Below are 19,165 nucleotides of genomic sequence, written 5' to 3' on the forward strand. Positions count from 1 at the left end.
TCCTTCACTCCCATTTTTTATTACTTTCCCAGAATAATAACAAGCAAATCTGGTCATTGTAGTCACCTTTTTCTTCTTTTCCTTCTATGAGTAGGAAGGGTTACTCTCAACAACTTGAGATGTGTTGTCTGTGTGTGCACATCCAGCCACCCAAAACTGAATAACGTTCTTCCCTTGCAACATCAGTAGATAAAGCTCACCTCCAACCCTTTGATTCAGCAGGTGAGGTGCAAGATGGGACGTGTTCTTCGTGTCCCACCTGTCTGTGAATTGCCATCTCTCAGAAGCAAAACTGCAGAGTTAGAGTGAGACATGGCAGCCCATGTCTAAGAACTCCATGTTCAGATAATGCATTTTGTTTTCTTCCCTCAAATAAACTATCTGCTTCTCCAGGTAGTGGTCCGTCACCAACACTATAGGATAGGAATTGGGTACCCTTTACACTAATATAAAACATGCACAAGAGCCCATCATATCCTGCAAACCATGTGTCAGGATTCACTGCAGCAGTGGGGTGATGCACAGCGGATGCACCTCCTTTATGCCTGCCTCGCCTTCGTAGTGCCCTTGTAGGACAGCTATGAGGCTCTGCAAGTGGAACCAATGCTGAGGACAATGGTCCTGCACTTGGGTCACAACAACCGCATGGCAACAACTACAGGCTTGGGGAAGAGTGGCCAGAAAGCTGCCCCACCTGGGGGTGTTGGTCAGTACAGGTGAAGGAAAGTGACCTTGCCCTAGCTACCAGATCTTCAGAATGCTTTCTGCCTCAGCGTTCAGATGTGGTTCCATCTATCTGCTGGCTGTCTCACAGACCATCTTTACCTTCCTGTTATTATGGAATAAAAAAGCAGGGTCGCTTTCCTGAACCTGCAGTTTTAAATGCTTTGCTTCAAGTGCAAGGTTGTCACCACATTCCTCCTCTGCCATGAGGAAAGAGCACCTTGCTCTCTTCCCTTCCCAGCACAGGTAAAACAGCCCTGTATCTTAAGTTTCCAGCAGAAATCATGCTTGTTAAAGCCGACAGTATTAAAAGAGTGCAGTGGATGGAACATGCATTGCACCATCCTAGTGTTTTCTCAACTCAATCTCAGAATGAAGACTTCTTGTGGGAACTGGCAATACTGGTCCTGCAGCAGTGATGTTTATGTTCCTCTTCAATTGTCTGCCTTAGACTAAGGCCTGAGATTAAACGAGCTAGAGATCACTAAAGCCAAGTCCTTGCTTAGTTTCACCTCACAATAAACCTGATCCTGCATTACCTCCACACTGCACTGTGCTGAAAGAGCCGTTGTGATGATGAATGTATAGGTGCTGCCAGGTCACCCAAGACACAGGGAAGTAGTAAAAAAAAGCCAAAACCCATACAAATCCCATACCTGTGGCTAAGTCAAATGCTGTGTGAACACCTTCAAATATGACTGTCTACCTTTGTTCAACAGGACAAAAAGTTAATAGACTGTATGTCCTGGAGCTTGAAAAGCAGCTCCAAAACATACAAAAAGCCAACTCCAGTTGGTTATAAAAGCCTACAAAAGTACAAATATTAACAAATTCAGGGAAACTGTGAGTAGTTTCTGACAAAGCAGAAGCTAACACAGTCCCCTGATGGAAAAATACTGTAAAAACATGCTACTTCTGTATTGCTCCTTTATGTCTACAGCAAACATAGGCTGCTTGACAGACAACAGTCTAATAAAGCCTGAGCCATACACTGGCTAAGGAAAAAAATAAATAGTCTGGGCAATCTCACCAGGCCTACATATAACATCAGACAGGACATTAGGAAAAGGTTCTTCACCAAGGAGACGGTCGGTTACTGGGATTGGCTCCCCTGGGCAGCAGTCATAGCACCTATGACACACAGTTATCACAAACTTTAGGCCTATTCAGATTGAACATGCACATAGACAAGTATTTCACTTGATTTATGCAGCAATTTGATTTTCTCATGTTTCTGGCTTCCTTCCCTTTCATTATCTTCTGACTTTGATCTCCTCCATCTCTTGCATTACCCTATCAGGTCAGGTTCCCGACAAAAGTGGTAATTCCTCAGTGCAAGATAGTCAAGATCCTCCTTCTCACCTCATGAACCAACCCTTACTTTGTTTTGTTTTCTGGCATCATTTGGCTATACAAAAGATAATGAAAAGCCCTTTCAGGATGGTGTAACAGCTATTAAATACAGAGACTACCTGTATGAAAGGACAAAAAAAAAAAAAGGCAATTTTCCTTCTTAACCTCAAAGCCCACATATTAGATGAAATGTAACACTTCATAGGAGAGGGGAAAAAAATCATGGTTTAATTACAACAGTGTAGCATAAACACTTTAGTAATTGATACCAGGATATTACTGTGACATCTAACCTAACCTTGAGCTCTCCACAAATACCATAAACAGACACTCTAAAATTCCCTAAATGACTGGCATTAAGGTATGTACAAAGGCAGCCATTCAGTCTTTAAGATGTCATGACATGGTGAGAGAAACACGACACATACATCAGTAAGTAAAGAGAAATGTTATGCTACATTTTAGACAGTTCAGAACTGAAAGTGCTTCACATCTATAGGATAAGAAATGGCTTCATCTCCTCATCCCTAAATGATGAGAGCAAAGAAATAACCCTTTAATAGGTTAAATAAACAGTGCCCCATTTATCCATGCTTATATAAAGTTTGCAACAATTCAGAAGGTCCATGATGAAATTTACAATATATACAGTATAACAAATTGTCCAAGAAAAAAGTCCAGATACTCCTTGGTTCCCAAAAGCCTGAAGCTCGTTCTCCGCACTAGAGGCAAAAGCTGCCTACAAGGATTAGGTGGTTTTCCTTTTTCCTTTTCTTTTTGGTAAAAATCAGTCATCCCAATCCACCTTGAATAAAATCAGTCCCTAAAATCCTGGCTGTATTCAACAACTGCTTAATCCCAGTATTTAAGGCATGTTCATTAGATGTCAGTATAGGGGTACTGTCAGAAATCATAATCACAGGTACTAAGAGTCAGCAGATTTACATAGCAATGCCACTCTTCATAGTATAATGTCAAAGAAACTGTTACAATGGAAGCTGTTCCTGAGTTTAAATTTGCTAAATACTGCTAAATTAATGTCTTCCTTTTTCACTTCTTCCTCTGCAATGCATGTGCGCAACCAAAAATCAGAATTTGCCCTGAAAAACATCCTGAATGTCAGAAAATAAAAATGTTAGAAAACTAGAATTATATGGGCATTCCCAAATCTGAATTTAGACAAGATGGCATGAATTTGCAAGGTTTAGTATAACATAGCTTTTAGTAAGAGTATCTTCTAAATAGGAAGATAAATATGAATGTCAGTCCACATTTTCACGCAACTGCAAACAACAGAAAAAAGATTTTGGTACCAAGAATTTTCATAACTTTAAAGTTCTGCGAACATATGTAACTGATACTGCAGAAATTTTAGTTTTCTTATCTAGTCTCCTCCTTCAGGATTAGAGGGGGACATTTTTAAATTGTGGGAACACAAAATACCTAGGAATATATTCAGCTTTTAAAATCAGAAACTAATTGTCTATTCAGATAATTTAGTATCCATTCCACAGAATTGCTTCTCGAGTATGTAATCACTGACATTCTTTCCTACTTAAAAAAAAGCTGTTCTTGGCTGAGAAAAGTGGATAGCTTTTAAAAATAGGTTTTTCATGAGACTCACAATGTGCATGACAATTCTTACCACCCTAAACATCCTGGCTCCAACTCATTAAAGTTCCCACAAACATGTGCTCAAGTCAGAGCATTAAACTTCACAGGAGGTAAAGGGCACTAGAAACTCAGGATGACAGAAAGTGTGACTCGGGTCTTGCCATACCTGCACTTCCGACTGTCAACTGAACAAAAACCCCTTAGAAAATTGCACCATCTGGAGTTTAATCCAAAATTTGCTGAAATCAATGAAACACATACAATGAGCTTTAACGGGATTAGCACTTTAAGTGCTCTAATGGAAGCAGTGCAGTAGCATCTCCTATTTTAAATACGAGAAAGGATTGCAGTAATTGCACCTATCAGACTAGGGAATAAATCTTCATTTATGTATTTTTCAAATCTGTCAGCAGTGCAAATTATGAATTACAGTATGATTAAAAAAAAAATCTTATTTCCAGATTTGTTTCCATTTAAATCCTGGTAAGACAGAAACCAGCAACATACCGAGGAAACAAGGTGGGAAAAAAATGACTCCTTCCACAGTCTGGGAATTCCAGAGAGTCTTACATAGTGGTATAAAACCAAAGCTTTGAATGAAGTTTGGCCTAGCCCATGTGTCTTGTGCACAAAGGTTAGCTACAATTTAATTGTTGTGACCATTAAATATAAATAACAACAATTTATTCACAAAATTCTGGATTAGATTGATTTTTTCTTGCTTTAACAAACTGTATGATCTATTAAATTATCAGCCAGCTGTATGTTTAAGCACAACAATAGAAAATGTAGTACATAAACACCTAAAAATCACAGTCATAAAAAGCAGGCAAGTACATCAGTCTTCGGTGGCCAAAGCACAACAGATTAGTCCAAACAAGCGTACGTGAACACAGATTATGGCCATTAGTTGTGTTAAAAATTGTTTCTACTGTCAATAAACAATTTTCTGTATTTTAATACTGTTCTTAAAGAACTGTAAACCCTTTAAAAATGTATGCACAGACATAAATAACAGTGAAGGATTTAAATACAGTGGTCAACAGGAAAAACAGGGCTTTAAATTTGCATGTGTGATCAGTGGGTAATTTGGAACAAATCCATAATTACCCACAAAGAACTCTGACCTTTCTTAGGTAAGACAGTACTGCCGTCACTTCTAACACTTGTGACCATTATAGTAACAAGAGAAAAAAAAAAACAAAAAACACAACCCCAACACATCAGCCTTGATACATCAATCACAAATGCATTCAAAATTACAGATATTTACAAGAAAAATATATATTTAATTAAAAAGCCACTGAAAAACATGGACTTTTAGTCAGGTGCTGCACTTTCTGCAAAATGAGGTAATTTAGATGCAAACAAATTAAGTTTAGTAGAGTTCAGGATCCAGTCTCCACACTTAAAAGTACAGATTGCTTCAGTAAATGGCTTGACTGTTTCTGTATGTTCAGAGCAAGAAATCACTAGATCCAGTTAAATCCTGTTTTGTAGTGCTCTTGATGCAACACTGACTAAGTCAGAAGGCTTCCCAGCTCAGCTTTACAACTGGTCTTTCAACAGAAAGGGAAAGGGGGGGAGGGGGGAGAGGGAAAAAGGAAAAAAATAGTTATAAGTTGGTTTCATCCCAAGATGGATCATTCATGTTCTTTAGAACTTTTCTAACAAGCTTCTCCAAGTCCTTGCGAGCTCTTTGTTCTTCTTCTAATGATTTCTTCATCTTCTTGTTATCCTGTTTAATAGAACAGAAATATTACTGGTTTGGTTTTGGCTGGTTCTTTACAGCTGTTTTCTGACCACACAGACACTGTCAATTACAAATTCTGAAGGTTCTTCTCAGTAAGACTGCTATTAGCTGTTCAAAAGCAAAGCCTTCGGTTAAAATTTCACAAGTTACACAGAGTTACTTCACACAACACAAATAAAACCATCAAATGGAAACTGAGCTATTTCTGTTTATACTTCGGGGTCCATTATAATGCAGGTGCCAGTAACAGATGGCCAATAATCTTGAATTCTTTTCCTCAGATGTGACCAATGAAGAGTAGAATATATTTATTGTAATGGACAAGGGAAATGAAGCTATTAGTAGAATAGATATCCCCTCTGAGAGCCGCCTGTGATTATAACTAGTTTCACAATCCCAGAAAAAGCTTCTTAAAACTTAATGCAATTTAACTTGCTTCATTAGGAAAGTGAACAGTTGAAGAAGTATCTTGAAAACCATTATGTTCTCTGGGAAGTATTTTGTGACTCAATTTTAAACTAGGGAGATGACTACCAGCAGTCTAAGAGGAGCCAGAGTTTCAGCAACCACCACCACTCTACATGTATATTAACGAGTCAGTTCTCAGTATTTAATGCCACCGGGTAATACTGAAATACCCTGAACAACAGAACCATAAGGATGTCACTGACCAAACCACAGTAATGCTTACATTGTTTAATCCTGCACAGGCCAAGGTGATGCTGGCAACAGTAAGGAAACAACCAGATGACAAGACACCACTATATTAAGGCCCCAAGAAAACAAGATGGGTTTTTAACAAGCACACGTCTGCAATCCAGGGGTCCCACTGAGCTCCTATCAGCTGTCATTTACAGACATTTCTAGATCAACAGCAGCCACTTCATTAACTCCATTCCCTCCTCAAGTCTGTTGAAAAACTCAAACTTTTTTTCTCATAGGTACAGGCTTAATTTCTTTTCATTTATGTATTTATTCAGCACCAATTCAGCACTGCATTATTCAAGTGTGGTGCCTGTGGAGCAACAGGTATTAATAACCTACAGAAGCTGCAACGGGAGGGATCCCACTTTGCCTGCACACAACCAGTGCACTATGTACTCCCAGAGAACCTTTATCCATAAAGCCCTTGGTCACTTGGGACCTTCCCAGATCGCAGATTTTTCTCTGCCACTTCTCCAATTAGCAAAATAACAGCAACAGACTAATAACTGCCTCGAAGCTGATATTCCTGATAAATTAACTCAGGCTTTAATAGGTTTTGGCTTTGAAAGATGCGAGATTCTGAAGACACCATCTATTTGGAAAGACACCAGAAAAAGAGAGCTGCTGCTTGAGGGTCAGGACAAGGTGACTTTTTGTTTACGGTCACACAGAGATTGGTGGGGCCTCAGAGGCAGCATATTTATCTTCTGTGCAAACGCAACTAGGCCACAAGAATATCAGTGGGTTATTATTGTTGCTTGTACTGCATGAATTGTATTTTTTAAAAGATTCAAATGTGCATTAAACCCAGGATATACATGCTTTACATGTTGAAAACAGCAGAATTTAGGTATTCAAGACATCAACTGTCCTATTTCAAGGAACATGCACAATGCCCTTAGAAACAGTGGGCATGCTTACAGATGGGCAAAGAAATCGGATTCATGTTTATAGCCAAAAACCTAGAGTAATCTGAATACAAATCTATTTTACATTAACACAGGAGACCTTATCCATCTTCCTAAGTCAGAACGGTTAACGTCAGTTAGCAAATTCACACATTGGAAAGTGAGGATAATTCAGTGCCTTTTAGCCTATACGTTATAAGCAGCATTAACATGGTTTGATCAGTTTGTGTGCCCTGACAAGAAAAAAAATTTTGAACACCTAATTTGGATACTTAGAACAAGCTTAAAACATCAGCTACAACTTCCATACCAGCAACTTGGGTGAGATCCTCCATAATTTCCCCATGTGACAAAGCATCACCCTAAGCTAACCTGAAGCTTTCATTTAAAAAAGGCCATATGATAAGACACTGAAAAGGACCCTCATCTCTGGAAATTAGAGGTTTTAAGAACTGATTTTTAAGAAGTGTTCAGGTTACTGAAAGACCTAAAGAGATCTAGACATTTATATTACTGAAATGATACATTCTAGAGCAAATGCTATTTCTCTATGAGCTTATTTTGCTGGTGATACAGCAGATCTGAATTTGCTTAACACTTTCAACATTTCACAAGCTGTAACACCCAAGCATAGATGAAACTGAGCTTAGTAAGTCACCTCAGAGAGAGGACACTTAATGCTATTCTCAAAGGTTGCTGCTCCAAGAACTGGTAACAGCTACAATAAAGGGTGCTTTTTGTCAAATTGGTATGTTTTAAATGTGAATCTAGTCCAAAATTTAAGTTCATTCTTGTCAATCAACTTAAAAGCCATTTATTTTTATAAGCCTTACAGCTTTCCATTTTCCCTGTTGCTATAATTGTAGCAAGTTACCAACCTGTCTTAACTCCTGTACTTCATCCTTTAATGCATATACTGTGTCAACAAGGCTTCTAAAATGAAAAAAAAAAGGATGATCTGTTATAACAATTTTCAGAAATATACATTTAAATCTATTATTAGACAAAACTACTAAAATGAAATGCATTAGAAACCCCACAGCTAACAACTGATTTAAAACTTGTGTTAAAAAAGGTCTCTCATCTTGATTTATATTCAGGAAGACAAGGGCCTGTTACCAGCCTGTGACAAGATATACCTCTCAAGCACATATGGACCTATACTTGTTTCTGAATTACAGCTTTCTGTAAAGGAACTGTATTTCATTTTCAACAGAAAACTTACCCCAAAAAATTAGAATGATGTCATACACTAACTAGGTGACACCATTTTAATATTGAAATCCAACAGCATTTGGAAAAATTATTTACAAGTGAAATGTATCACTTCTTGGCACAAAAGGAATAAGCTGCATAGTATATAAAAAGAAACCAGACTACAAGAACTTAAATGACGGCCAACTGCATTTAAAAAGACTGGCAGCACACTCCAAAATGCTCTGTTCCCTACAACAAATATACCATACACACACTATTATAATGGGAGATGGGAGGAGGAAGAAAAGTGCAAAGTTTACTAGTTTAATCCACCATTCATTAAATGTTCTCTTACTTCTCTTCTATAACAGTCTGACCATTACTTTTAGTTTCTTCTACAATAATTTTTTCTTCTTCTGGAAGCAGGACTTGAGGAGCTGATTCTTTACGGGAACCTGTTGTAAAAATAAATTACATAATGAGCAACTCACAAATACTGCTGGGGCATTTTAAAGATGATTATTTCATACATTGCATGATACATCTCCATGACCAAGGTGTATCACTTTCCATTTTCCCCTTCCCTCCACACACACAAGTTACCAATACGTTTTTCTACATTTGAAACCACAGCCTTGCAACAACAACAACAAATTGTCTGACATTCTTATTCTGCTGCTGCCATTATCATCATCTGTCATTGATGGGGATGCTACACTGTTCAACAAACAGTGCACCATTCAACTATCAGTAGAAATATTCACCACAGCTGACTCAAAGAGCTAGATGTGTTTAAGTAACAGCAATTCAAGCCTCAAGGACAGATTCTGATCTCACGCTGATACAAATCCAAGAAGTAATTCCACTCTCAACCAGTTACTCTATCAGTAAGGAGCAGAACTGTGGTATCAAATGATAGTGATGGAAGGAGCAAAAAGTTAAAACCCTTTCCCTGAAACACTGTGAACACCACACTTTGTGTGCACACACATATACATACACATAAACTTACAGATAGCCTTTTAGTCCTATTATAAATTCCTACCCAGTGCAATACATACTTTGTATTTAATGCTTTTACAAGCAATTAATGGTTTGACAAAACCTCAAAACATTCCAACCTCTTCAAAATATTTTCCACACTAATTACAATTTATAAGATCAAGATAAAACATACAGATTCTAAGAAAGTAGCTCTGAATAGAAAAATCTACAGCTCAGAGATGTGCAGAGATTCATACACACATGAAGTATGTATTCTAGAAATGTTATTTAATTAGGCTGCAACAAATCATAAGCTTTTTTTTAAGGAATATCTGTAAGTAAACTGCTAAGTATTTGTTCAGAATCGAAACACAGCAGGTAAGGCATTAAAATTCTTGCATATTTTAACAAAGATATCAGTTTTAACAAGCAAGGTACACTTGCCTACCAGTTCATTGTGATGAATCTTCATTAACCAGGAAAGTCTAAAGTCTAGTACAGTCTGAACTGGTAACTAGGTACTACAGCATACACGCCTGTCAGGAGAAATTATTTAGCTCCTGTGGAACAGCTGCTTTGTGATAAGTGCTTTGTTTGCTTGGGTTTTTATGCTTCATGATAAAAACCATAACCTAAACACACACAAAAAATGAAAGAAATCAAGCTCATTGAAAAATACTAACTTCCCTAACAGCTGCAGTCTGGAGTTCTGAACAATGGGCTTGTAGGGACTGTAGTTTAGTAATGTGTGTTAAGCTATTTCAACTATTTCAGCAAACAATGACAAACATACTTTAATGAAGGAAACTGTTTCCTTAAGCTGGCAGTAAAGATCTAACGTATCAGTCTGAGATGGTCAAAATTTTATGGAATAATAGCAACTGCAGATTTGAGAACAGAATCTTGTCCTTGAAAGCTGTTCATCTTATAGAATGAAGAAATATTTTAAAGGTGATTACCCTTCCACTCCCACTTATTTTCTAAGAACAAACTATAAAACAAGCACACCCAAACTCTGTATGGAGCTCAAGGACATTTCCCTGTTTGCACTTGTCAATCTCTAATCGTAAAAAGTTGTCTTGTGTTTATTTCAGTTAACTGGTCACTGTTCTGCTTTATTAGCCTGGGAGGTAACACACAACACCCAGCTAAATGTTATTTCAGGAATTAGCTGGTAGCAGCTGCTACCATTTTGGGTCTTTATAGCAATGTGGAGGAACTCAGCCCAGCACATGCTAAGGGAGACACTGACCAAAGTGAAAGAACTGCCATGTGTTTCTCACTCATGACTCCCTTCAACCAAATCGAGCTGCATGTTATATTTAACACTGGGTAGAGCTGCATTCAAACGTCTTTGCGTGGTCAGAGTAACATAGGTCCTTGGGAAGCAAAAATAGCATGGAGTAGACAGCTTTAGAAAAAGTCTCAGCTGTAGAGTTATATACACACATGCATGTAAACCAGATGTCTACACCAGCACATCTTCACATATGTACAGCATAGCACTAAGCCAACACTTAGTACTACTGAGACATAAAATGCCGTTTCATTAGTAACAGTTTTCACCAACATTATACATACAAGGAGACCACACAGCACATGTACACACACAATGCAAAACTGCTGCTGCGAACACTGACCTTCCTGTGCTACTGTGGAATTCAAGATGCCACAAGTTTCACTCTCACCTTCATTGTTCCAATACCCTCGGTCATACAACTTTTTTCTCAGAACCCTTACTGCTCTTACACCTTGTCCTTATTCACCTCTTCTCACCTCCTTTCTCTTTTATCTTGGTTTGCTTTTTATGAGTTTTGGTGGGGGTTTTTGTTTGTTGTGGATTTTTTTCCCTGAAACCCCACAGCACTTGCTAAGTATCAAAGGCACAAACCCACAGCCCATCTAATCTCCAACAAAGGACCCTGTCATCAGGTGGGTAGGAAGCTACTTCACTGCCCTGCTTTTCTGCACTAATTACACCAGAAGTTTTCCCCCCCTTTTTTTTAAAGACACATTTTCTGACAATTATCTCTCTACAAGGAATCTGAGAGTCACCTCATTACTGGCACTCGGCATTATTCCCTAAACCATATTTTGTGTCTCCACCTGGTTCTTATACCTGGTTCTTTACGTCTATTCTCTATGTGACCATTTCTCTCCTGAAAAGTTTACAGGGTACAGCTTTAGGACATGGAGAGTGTTGTGTTCTAGCACAGTGGGTATTTCACACAGAGTTGTACTAACAAGATGGAAAGAAAGTTCCTGCAACTTAGATAATCCTAGGCACCTCTTTGAGATGTATCCCACATTTTTATGAAGTAGGACAAAGAATCAAAAGTTACTTCAGTTTGCTCTATCTGCCATTCCTCATTCCTAAGCATCCAAGTTTCATGCTGAATTTTATTCCAAGACACCATTCTCTCATTCCAAATCAAACAGGCCAGACAACATTTCAACTGACCTCCAGTAACCGTGGCCCTCAATCACACTGAGAAAATACAACCAAAAGTACTAGTTAAAAAAAAAGACCTCCAAAAGCTGTACAAAACAGGGTTTAATTTTGCTTCTTTTTCCTTTTCTTGTAGGGTATTGGGAGAATTAAGGTGGATGAGAGAAGAAAAGAGGTTGTTTGGCAAACCCAGACAATTACTTCAAGATTAGCAGACAAAAAAGTCAAGGCTGAGTAAGCGGCCATAACTTTTCAATGGGGAACTCCTAAATCCATGGTATAGGAAAAATGGTCCCACTGTTTAGAAGTCTGGTGTGTATTTAAGGCAAAACAACTGACCACTATGATCAAGATTCAAGCAAGTTTCCATCAATTAGATTCCATCAAGATATCTTTATTCAATATTACTACCTCCCAATCCTAGAATGGAGAATAAAGAACTACAATGCTTTTTGCCAATACCACACCTTAAATTATTGGTTTAGCAAATTTAGCCTCCAGAGTAAAGCAAATAATAGCACAGCCCATCTGGCATTCAGACCAGGGCTAGAGACATTAGCAACACCCACTGCATAACGTGATTCAACACCTGAGATACAAGAACAGGCCTGTGAGTAACAGCCCCCTGCTTTTAGTTTCCAGTGTCCAGATCTTTCCAGACTAATCCATCAGCCAGGCCAGCAAGCAATTCTGAGCATTTCTAGAAAAAAACAAATCTGAAACCTGTTTGGATATTTAGGTGCCCAAAAGACTTCATGACAAAAGTTCACTTTCTATGCGTCTGGAATCAGTAGAACATAAACTCCTAGCCCTGGAGCCTTAACACCACAGTGGGAAGAAACTAGAGAACAGATTGAATGCCACAGAGGTTCTCAGTGACCTCTGAAGCCTAACTGCACAACCCCAGCTTTTTAATCACTCTCCTCCAAAGGGAATGTGACATCTTAAGAAAAATGGCTGATCTGGTGCTGTGCTGTTCCAGACAGAAGCCAGGCTTCAGAAGGAGCTGTACTGGTAATCAATCTGGTCCTTTGCTCTGAAGCATTAAGCAGACACATGTAAAGAGAGTTCAGAAGTTTTGCACAAACCTTAACACACCAGACAGGAGGGAAGCAGGATGAAAAGGGGGATGACATTCAGATACCTTTTTGCTTTAACCAGATATTAAGTCTCTGCCTATGTTCAAAGACCTTATCTGTCCAGGAACTATTTAAGCCAAGAGTAAAATGTAGGTGGCTATTCATATCACCTTCTTAAAGCAGCTAACCTCAGGGTCTCGGTGAAAAGCCAGTCCCCAGTCAATCAAGAACAGGGTTCTTTCCTCCAGCTGGCCATACTGAAAAGGCTCAACTGAGGTACTTTCACAAAGAGTGTACATTCTTCCAGCAACTGTGAGGGTCCTAATTCAAGCTATGGAAGTTAGATGTATGGTGATGCTGGTTAACTTAAAGAAATGCATGGCATAATCTGAGGCCATCGCCAGTGATTCTGTTGCAAAGCTTTTAAGTACTGCTGTCTTCTTCACTTTTTCATTCCTTACTTGTGATTAGGAGAGGTTAGGAGGGGAACAAGGCACAATAAAGGTCAAAAATTAGAAACAGTACTTGTAAATGCACAATTCTGGTTTTCACTTTACTAGGCTCTCTTCATAAACTAAGAAGCTCTTTGAAATTATCTGCTTGAGCTTCAAAGACAGAAATCTGACTTGCCACTGAAAAACAAAATATATGCATACACAAGTGCACAGATCTACCATTAGCCACTGTATGTACGGACATGTAAATTTCCTGGAGAAGCAAGTGTTAGACAAAAAAAGCCAAAAAAAACCCCAATTACTTATAATTTAAACCTTTGCATTTCATTGCATTAATTATATTAAAGATGTTAAAGTAGATGAGCAGAAATGTCAAATTAGCCTTCTCTTTCTCAATGACTCTTTGATGAAGTCCTAGGATGAAGACTCCTAAAAATGGTGCTCCCAGAATCCATATGCATTCAGACTGAAACACTGGGAAAAAAAATCCTTCCAGCTACAGATCTGCCAAAGTCAAAAGGGAGCCCCTTTCGTATCTTTGTACGAATGAAACCAAAATCAGAATTCAACCATTAGGCTAAACTTAAATTCACTGTGTAAAATACATCGTTGTCTGCAAATTCTTGGGAGTAACAAAAAAGGTTTGGGCATGAAGTTGTTTGGGTTGTTTTTGTTAGGTTTGGGTTGTTTTTGTTTGTTTCCTTGCTTTATTAACTAATAGCGATACACAAACGGGAAAAAAACAGACATGACTGAAATGACAGATCTGTGCAGTCTACAGCAACATGTTTTGACAAGTAAAATAAAAATAATTTGGACTGAAGTACATACAACTCCATATGTAAGTATTCATCAGAAGAACAGAATGAAGAGTTTGAAAGACAGACGCTATCTGAGGAAGCGGAATATTTTTAAGACAACATTTGGAAAGAGCTATCCCACTAAAAACTTCCTGTATTTCACTAAACAATAAGAAAAAAAAAAAAAAGAATCCAGCCACAGGGCTGTAGGGCTAAAACCAGAGCTGCTGCAATCATAGCCAAAAAATGCTATGACTTTTTAATAGAAGCAGATTACTTCATTTATCCTGATATAAACATTTTAGTATATTAGGTTATCATTTTCTTTAAATTCACTCATATGTGCCATCTTTTATGCAGAAACACTAAAGATAACACCTGTTTTAAAGAGAAACATATTGTAATATGAAACCTTCAAAGTACATGAGGTTATAGAAACCAAGATCACATTTATAAAGTTTCTCTCTAGTAACAGGACCTACAGAAGTAGATTTGAGATTTTTTCAATAGTTCAGCCCATGCCTTTACCAAGAATACACCAATTCAAAAAATGAAAAAGAAATTAAACCAATTAAGGGGAGAGGGAGGCAACAGAAGAATATTCTATAGATGGCGACACCTCTGAATTATTATTTAATAAAAGGAAAGGAAAAAGAAGACACAGAAGGATACATACTTTACATTACAATTTCCTGTAGTTGTCAACTACAGTAAACAAACATTACACACTTATGTCAAAAAAGCTTTCACTTCAGCATTTGATTCCTCCAGGAAGAAGGGAGGGAGAGAAAAGAATCATGGGAGAAGAAGTGTTAAGTTACAAGTTACGCTGTCCTTTTCTCCTGTGTAATAACTGAATATTAAAGTCACAGTCTAGCAAATGCAAAATTTATTTCAACTGTACATAACAGATGTCCTTTTTATATAAAACAAAACACTTAATCGATATATGCAACCACAAACAATATGCATACTGTACAGTACAATGCAACATTCAGATATACATCCATTTTGTATTTTCAAAAGGCAGTCACCTACTAAGATGGCTTCTCCCATTCACAAGTGAAATGCACAATATATATTATTCTTTCTATGTTTTACGTCACTATATACACATTACTGTGTTTTGGCAAGATTATGCAAAACACCCAATTAATATTGGTTGGCTTCAATTTATGGCAAATACTAATTTATGGAAACACTGCATAAACCATGTGAAGAGGGGCTGACAATGGCTTCAACCTACCTTCCAATTCAGATTCTCCATCCTTCCAGTGTATTTGTAACTGTACACATATAATTTACAGAATTGCATAAACATAAGGTACTATTATTACCATGACTAAAGTTCCACAAAAATAGAAACACTGAACCTTTGGACTGAATACCACCATTTCCACATTTGCCTTTTTTTGATACTGTTTTTTTTAGTGCCTTTTTTATTATTTTTAAAAGCATTTTGTATTAATACTCCTGATCAGTTCACAATAGCTTATGGCCTGTAACACTGAAGACAAAGAATGATTTTAAGTGTGTGGTGATGTTAATATGAGGATACAAAATATGAGAAATCCTAATCATGGTATTAGTTAATGACTTAAATGCTACAATAATTAATGGTGGTAAACTGTCAAAGCTTTGGTGCATAGAAAATTCAATAAAATCTTCGATCTGGATAACAACACATTCTGTGTGATAAGGAAAGTTCAAGTGCAACAACTGTATTACATACTCATATTTACACTATATAACATGAAACAGACATAAAAGAATTATTGTTTATCCAATGCAAAAAACATTCTTCAACTAGAACACCACAGCTTAAGAAACAGGAAAAAAGAATGATCCATACTTTCTATATATGTTAAAAAAAAATAAATCAAAAACTGACTGAAAGGAAGAGGAGAGTGAAGTGGGTTACAAATGCGCTTGTGGAATGGTATGGAGCACATGTACGTATCTCATTTCTCTAAGCAACACTCCTCCACTTTGAAAATCTCAACATACACAAGTTCCTGGTCATTACATTACTATATGTGTAGCAGGAAAACATACCCCTGAAAACCCTCCTCGGTAAGCACTGCTGCTTGTGTTAATCATATTTCTGAAAGCCAACAACAGTGAGAGATGATAAACCAGGTGATCAAACAAGACTGAATGCAAGTATGCAGATGTGAACTGCTTTGAGATAGCTTCTCCACACTGACCACCTTCTGGAATCATGCATGTCTAGCAATTGCTAACTTTCTGATCTTGTAACCTGCAGAAAGGCATAGATTACTTTTTAAACAGTGTGATCAAGTTGCCAGGCGGCAGTTAACTGCATCATGATTATTCTGAACTTGTCCATACCTTAACACTGGATAACATGCTTACTTGAAAAGGGGTAAAGGACTTGCATTGGAGAACGCTGATGAAAATGAGAACTTTCTTTCAATCACATGTTTTTCCCTAATGCTAAAAAAAGACTTAGAAAACACATTTTTGTTTTGATGCCAATTATGTTATCTACAAGAAGGAACACACACACTTCACACCAGCAGTGCCCTACGTGCAGGTTTGAGACCTTCAGCTGTGCACAGCATGTCACAGTTCTCTGAAAAGCCAACACTGCTCTAAATGAAGAGCTGCTGCTGCAAACAAATCTGCTTGTGAGAGAAGTTAAAAGACAAAATCTGTCACGGACATGCTCCAAACAGTACAACCCAAAAGCCAAGCATTCTATTATTCAGAACTTCAAACAAGCCAACATGATTGTAGTTGTACCTAGAGTTTCAGTTGCTGAACACTCGAGCCTCCATCAGGGGAGCCATTTTCATCTTGCCTTTTCAAGAAGAATGATCAATTGAGAGTTGACAGCTGTGTATTTTAACAGGCAAGTAAACATCTAGACCCTGTTTTCTGCCACACTACTGCATACAGTAAAGTGACAGTATGACCACAGGTAACATGAGATTATCAAAACACTGCATGTAATGAGCATGGACTGCTGGGTTTTCATGACAACTGCCAGACTGGGGTGGGGGAGAGCAGTGCAATCCTTCATATAAACGTTTAAGCAATGAGGAAAAGACAGCAGTATAAAACCAGAATTTTTTATAGATTAGCAAATTCTCTTCCAAACAAATGGGCCAGATAAGTGAATATATGAATGATTTTACGGCTCTTGTACTGCATATTTTTAAGCTGCATTTTTCTTATTCTACCAGCTTTGTATTTTGTTAGTAATATGTAGAAAACCCAACCACTACTGATAAGGCATTTCCATATCGCTGGCACTCAGCTCACAAACCAGTATGGTTTCAGTACAAAATACAAAAACGTGCTGTATCCAAAAGAAAAGAAAGGACCTGTTGCTACACTGACCAAGTCAAAAGAAAAAACGGGAAGGGGAAAAAAAAAAAATGCGACCATTCAGAGCTACAAATAAACATCTGTCAGTTAAAAAAGCCCTCAAGAAATGTCATCCTTAACAGGATATATACACTTTTTAGAATGACTTTTTTGTACGTGTTTTGAATTGGCAATAGAGCCTTCCACCAGGTATAACTGAAGTTTCAGAAGCTCCCTCAGAAGTTGTTAAAATATCACATTAAAGAGACAAGGAACAGCAAGAAAACATCTAAGAAAAGCAGGCTGTGGTACAACAAGCATTTGTTAAGAAAAAGCTCAGAAGTGCATTAGTTCTGGTGAGAGATATATGAGCAACAGCTCTTACGAGATGTAGACCCCATTCTGTAACTATGGGCTGTCCATATACTGTCATAGTCAGAGTCTTCTGAGAGGTCTGAAGGCTCCAAACGAGAAAGACTACTGCGACGACCCAAGGAGTCTAGACTTGATTGGTCATCATCAGCCAAGACGTGATTATGCATCAGGTCAGTGCCTTGCCATGCTAAGGATGTATAGGTGAAATGAAATGGTGGATGTGGATAGGCAGAGGTGAGATGAGGAGGAGAACGTAAGGAATAGCCACAACCAAACACATGAAATAAAAGCAAAAAGGTGATGGGAAGAGAAGGAAAAGAGAAAATATTGTTAAAAAGGCAAAGTTTGTTTTTTTTTTTTTTGTAATAATCTGTTTGGGCTTTAGGTATAAATTACACTCAGCATAATGTCTGAACTGTTACAATATAGCAAGAGAATTTTGAATAACCAAAATCTTGTATCAAAGTAGATTTTTTGGAAAAGAGAGTTAGGTTCCTTTGAAGTACAGAGTCAGTGCTGATCTGGGGGATTTGACTGGGTACAGAGCAATAAACACAGTAAGCCAGCATGATGCAGCGCTGATGTGAAAAGCAGCAACCCTTTCCCCGTCACACATCTGTATCTCCATCCTTTCCCTCCCTTGCAATGACACAGTCACTTGTACAGCTGCTTGGTGAGTCAGGCTGGGAAAGCGCTTCAGATGAAAAAGTAGCCCTACAAAAGATGCTCTTTCAAGCAGGTCATTTCCCCACCAGCTCACAACACAGCCACAGAATGCTTGTGTCACCACTGTAAAGAGGAAAATGAAGGGGAAAAAGCAAAGGTTCTCATGCAGAGCAGGGCTGCAGACTTTCTAAATCAGCAGCAACATCTTGCACCCTATTAAGAGGGCTGTCAAAGTACAACTTTTCTGTGCCTGTAGCCCTTGTTGTTTGTTTAAACATGTAGTAAATTAACTCACAGAAAAACAGTGGCAAGAGGCTAACAGCAACGTAGCCTGGTCCATCCAGTCCCTCACACGCATCTTCCTAACGCCTCTATCTGAATCTATCTTCCCAATTAAATACTTTAAGATGCCTAAGGTAGTTGGTCAAAGATAGCTAAGGATTGCATTTTTCTGGTTTTAAGAGTTTGGCAATATTCAAGGCCCATGTAAGCGACCATGCTACAAGCCACATACACAAGATATTGCAAAAAGATTTCATTTGGAGCGGAAGCGCAAAATAGCATCAGTATACAAGAAGCAGGAGAAAGTGAAACTATGCTCTTTAATTTGCATCTGTCTCCCCAAATTAAATACCACACCTTCCCCACAGAAGCAACTGAAAAAATTTGCCCCTGCTCCCACTGGTGCTGTAACTCTGCTGAACTGACACTGCAGTACCCTTTGGGCTTTGGGTTAAAAGCAGGTAGGAGAATTGCCAAATGAGTGCTGTA

General features: G+C 38.1%; 1 protein-coding gene across 7 annotated transcripts in view; it reads right to left on the bottom strand.

Annotated features, from left to right (window-relative positions):
- Positions 1 to 2,284: 2,284 nt before the first annotated feature.
- ARHGEF7 (Rho guanine nucleotide exchange factor 7) overlaps positions 2,285 to 19,165 on the bottom strand; it is a 125,665-nt gene continuing 108,784 nt past the window's right edge. For 4 of the 7 annotated variants that reach the window (XM_061472747.1, XM_061472752.1, XM_061472751.1 and 1 more), the window contains 4 exons: positions 17,739 to 17,915; positions 8,609 to 8,708; positions 7,935 to 7,989; positions 2,285 to 5,428 (listed from right to left, as the gene is read on the bottom strand). In XM_061472747.1, coding sequence (XP_061328731.1) covers positions 5,306 to 5,428; positions 7,935 to 7,989; positions 8,609 to 8,708; positions 17,739 to 17,915 — 455 coding nt within the window. In that variant the 3' untranslated portion in view covers positions 2,285 to 5,305. Of the gene's footprint in view, positions 5,429 to 7,934; positions 7,990 to 8,608; positions 8,709 to 14,894; positions 16,880 to 17,738; positions 17,916 to 19,165 lie in introns of those variants that run through there. The other 3 variants (XM_061472749.1, XR_009746822.1, XM_061472750.1) reach the window with 3 other exon arrangements.

Source organism: Pezoporus flaviventris, unplaced genomic scaffold (assembly GCF_033815535.1).
Source record: "Pezoporus flaviventris isolate CSIRO_AGI_PZ_B2104156 unplaced genomic scaffold, CSIRO_AGI_Pfla_v1 ptg000072l, whole genome shotgun sequence".
Lineage (NCBI taxonomy): Eukaryota > Metazoa > Chordata > Aves > Psittaciformes > Psittacidae > Pezoporus > Pezoporus flaviventris.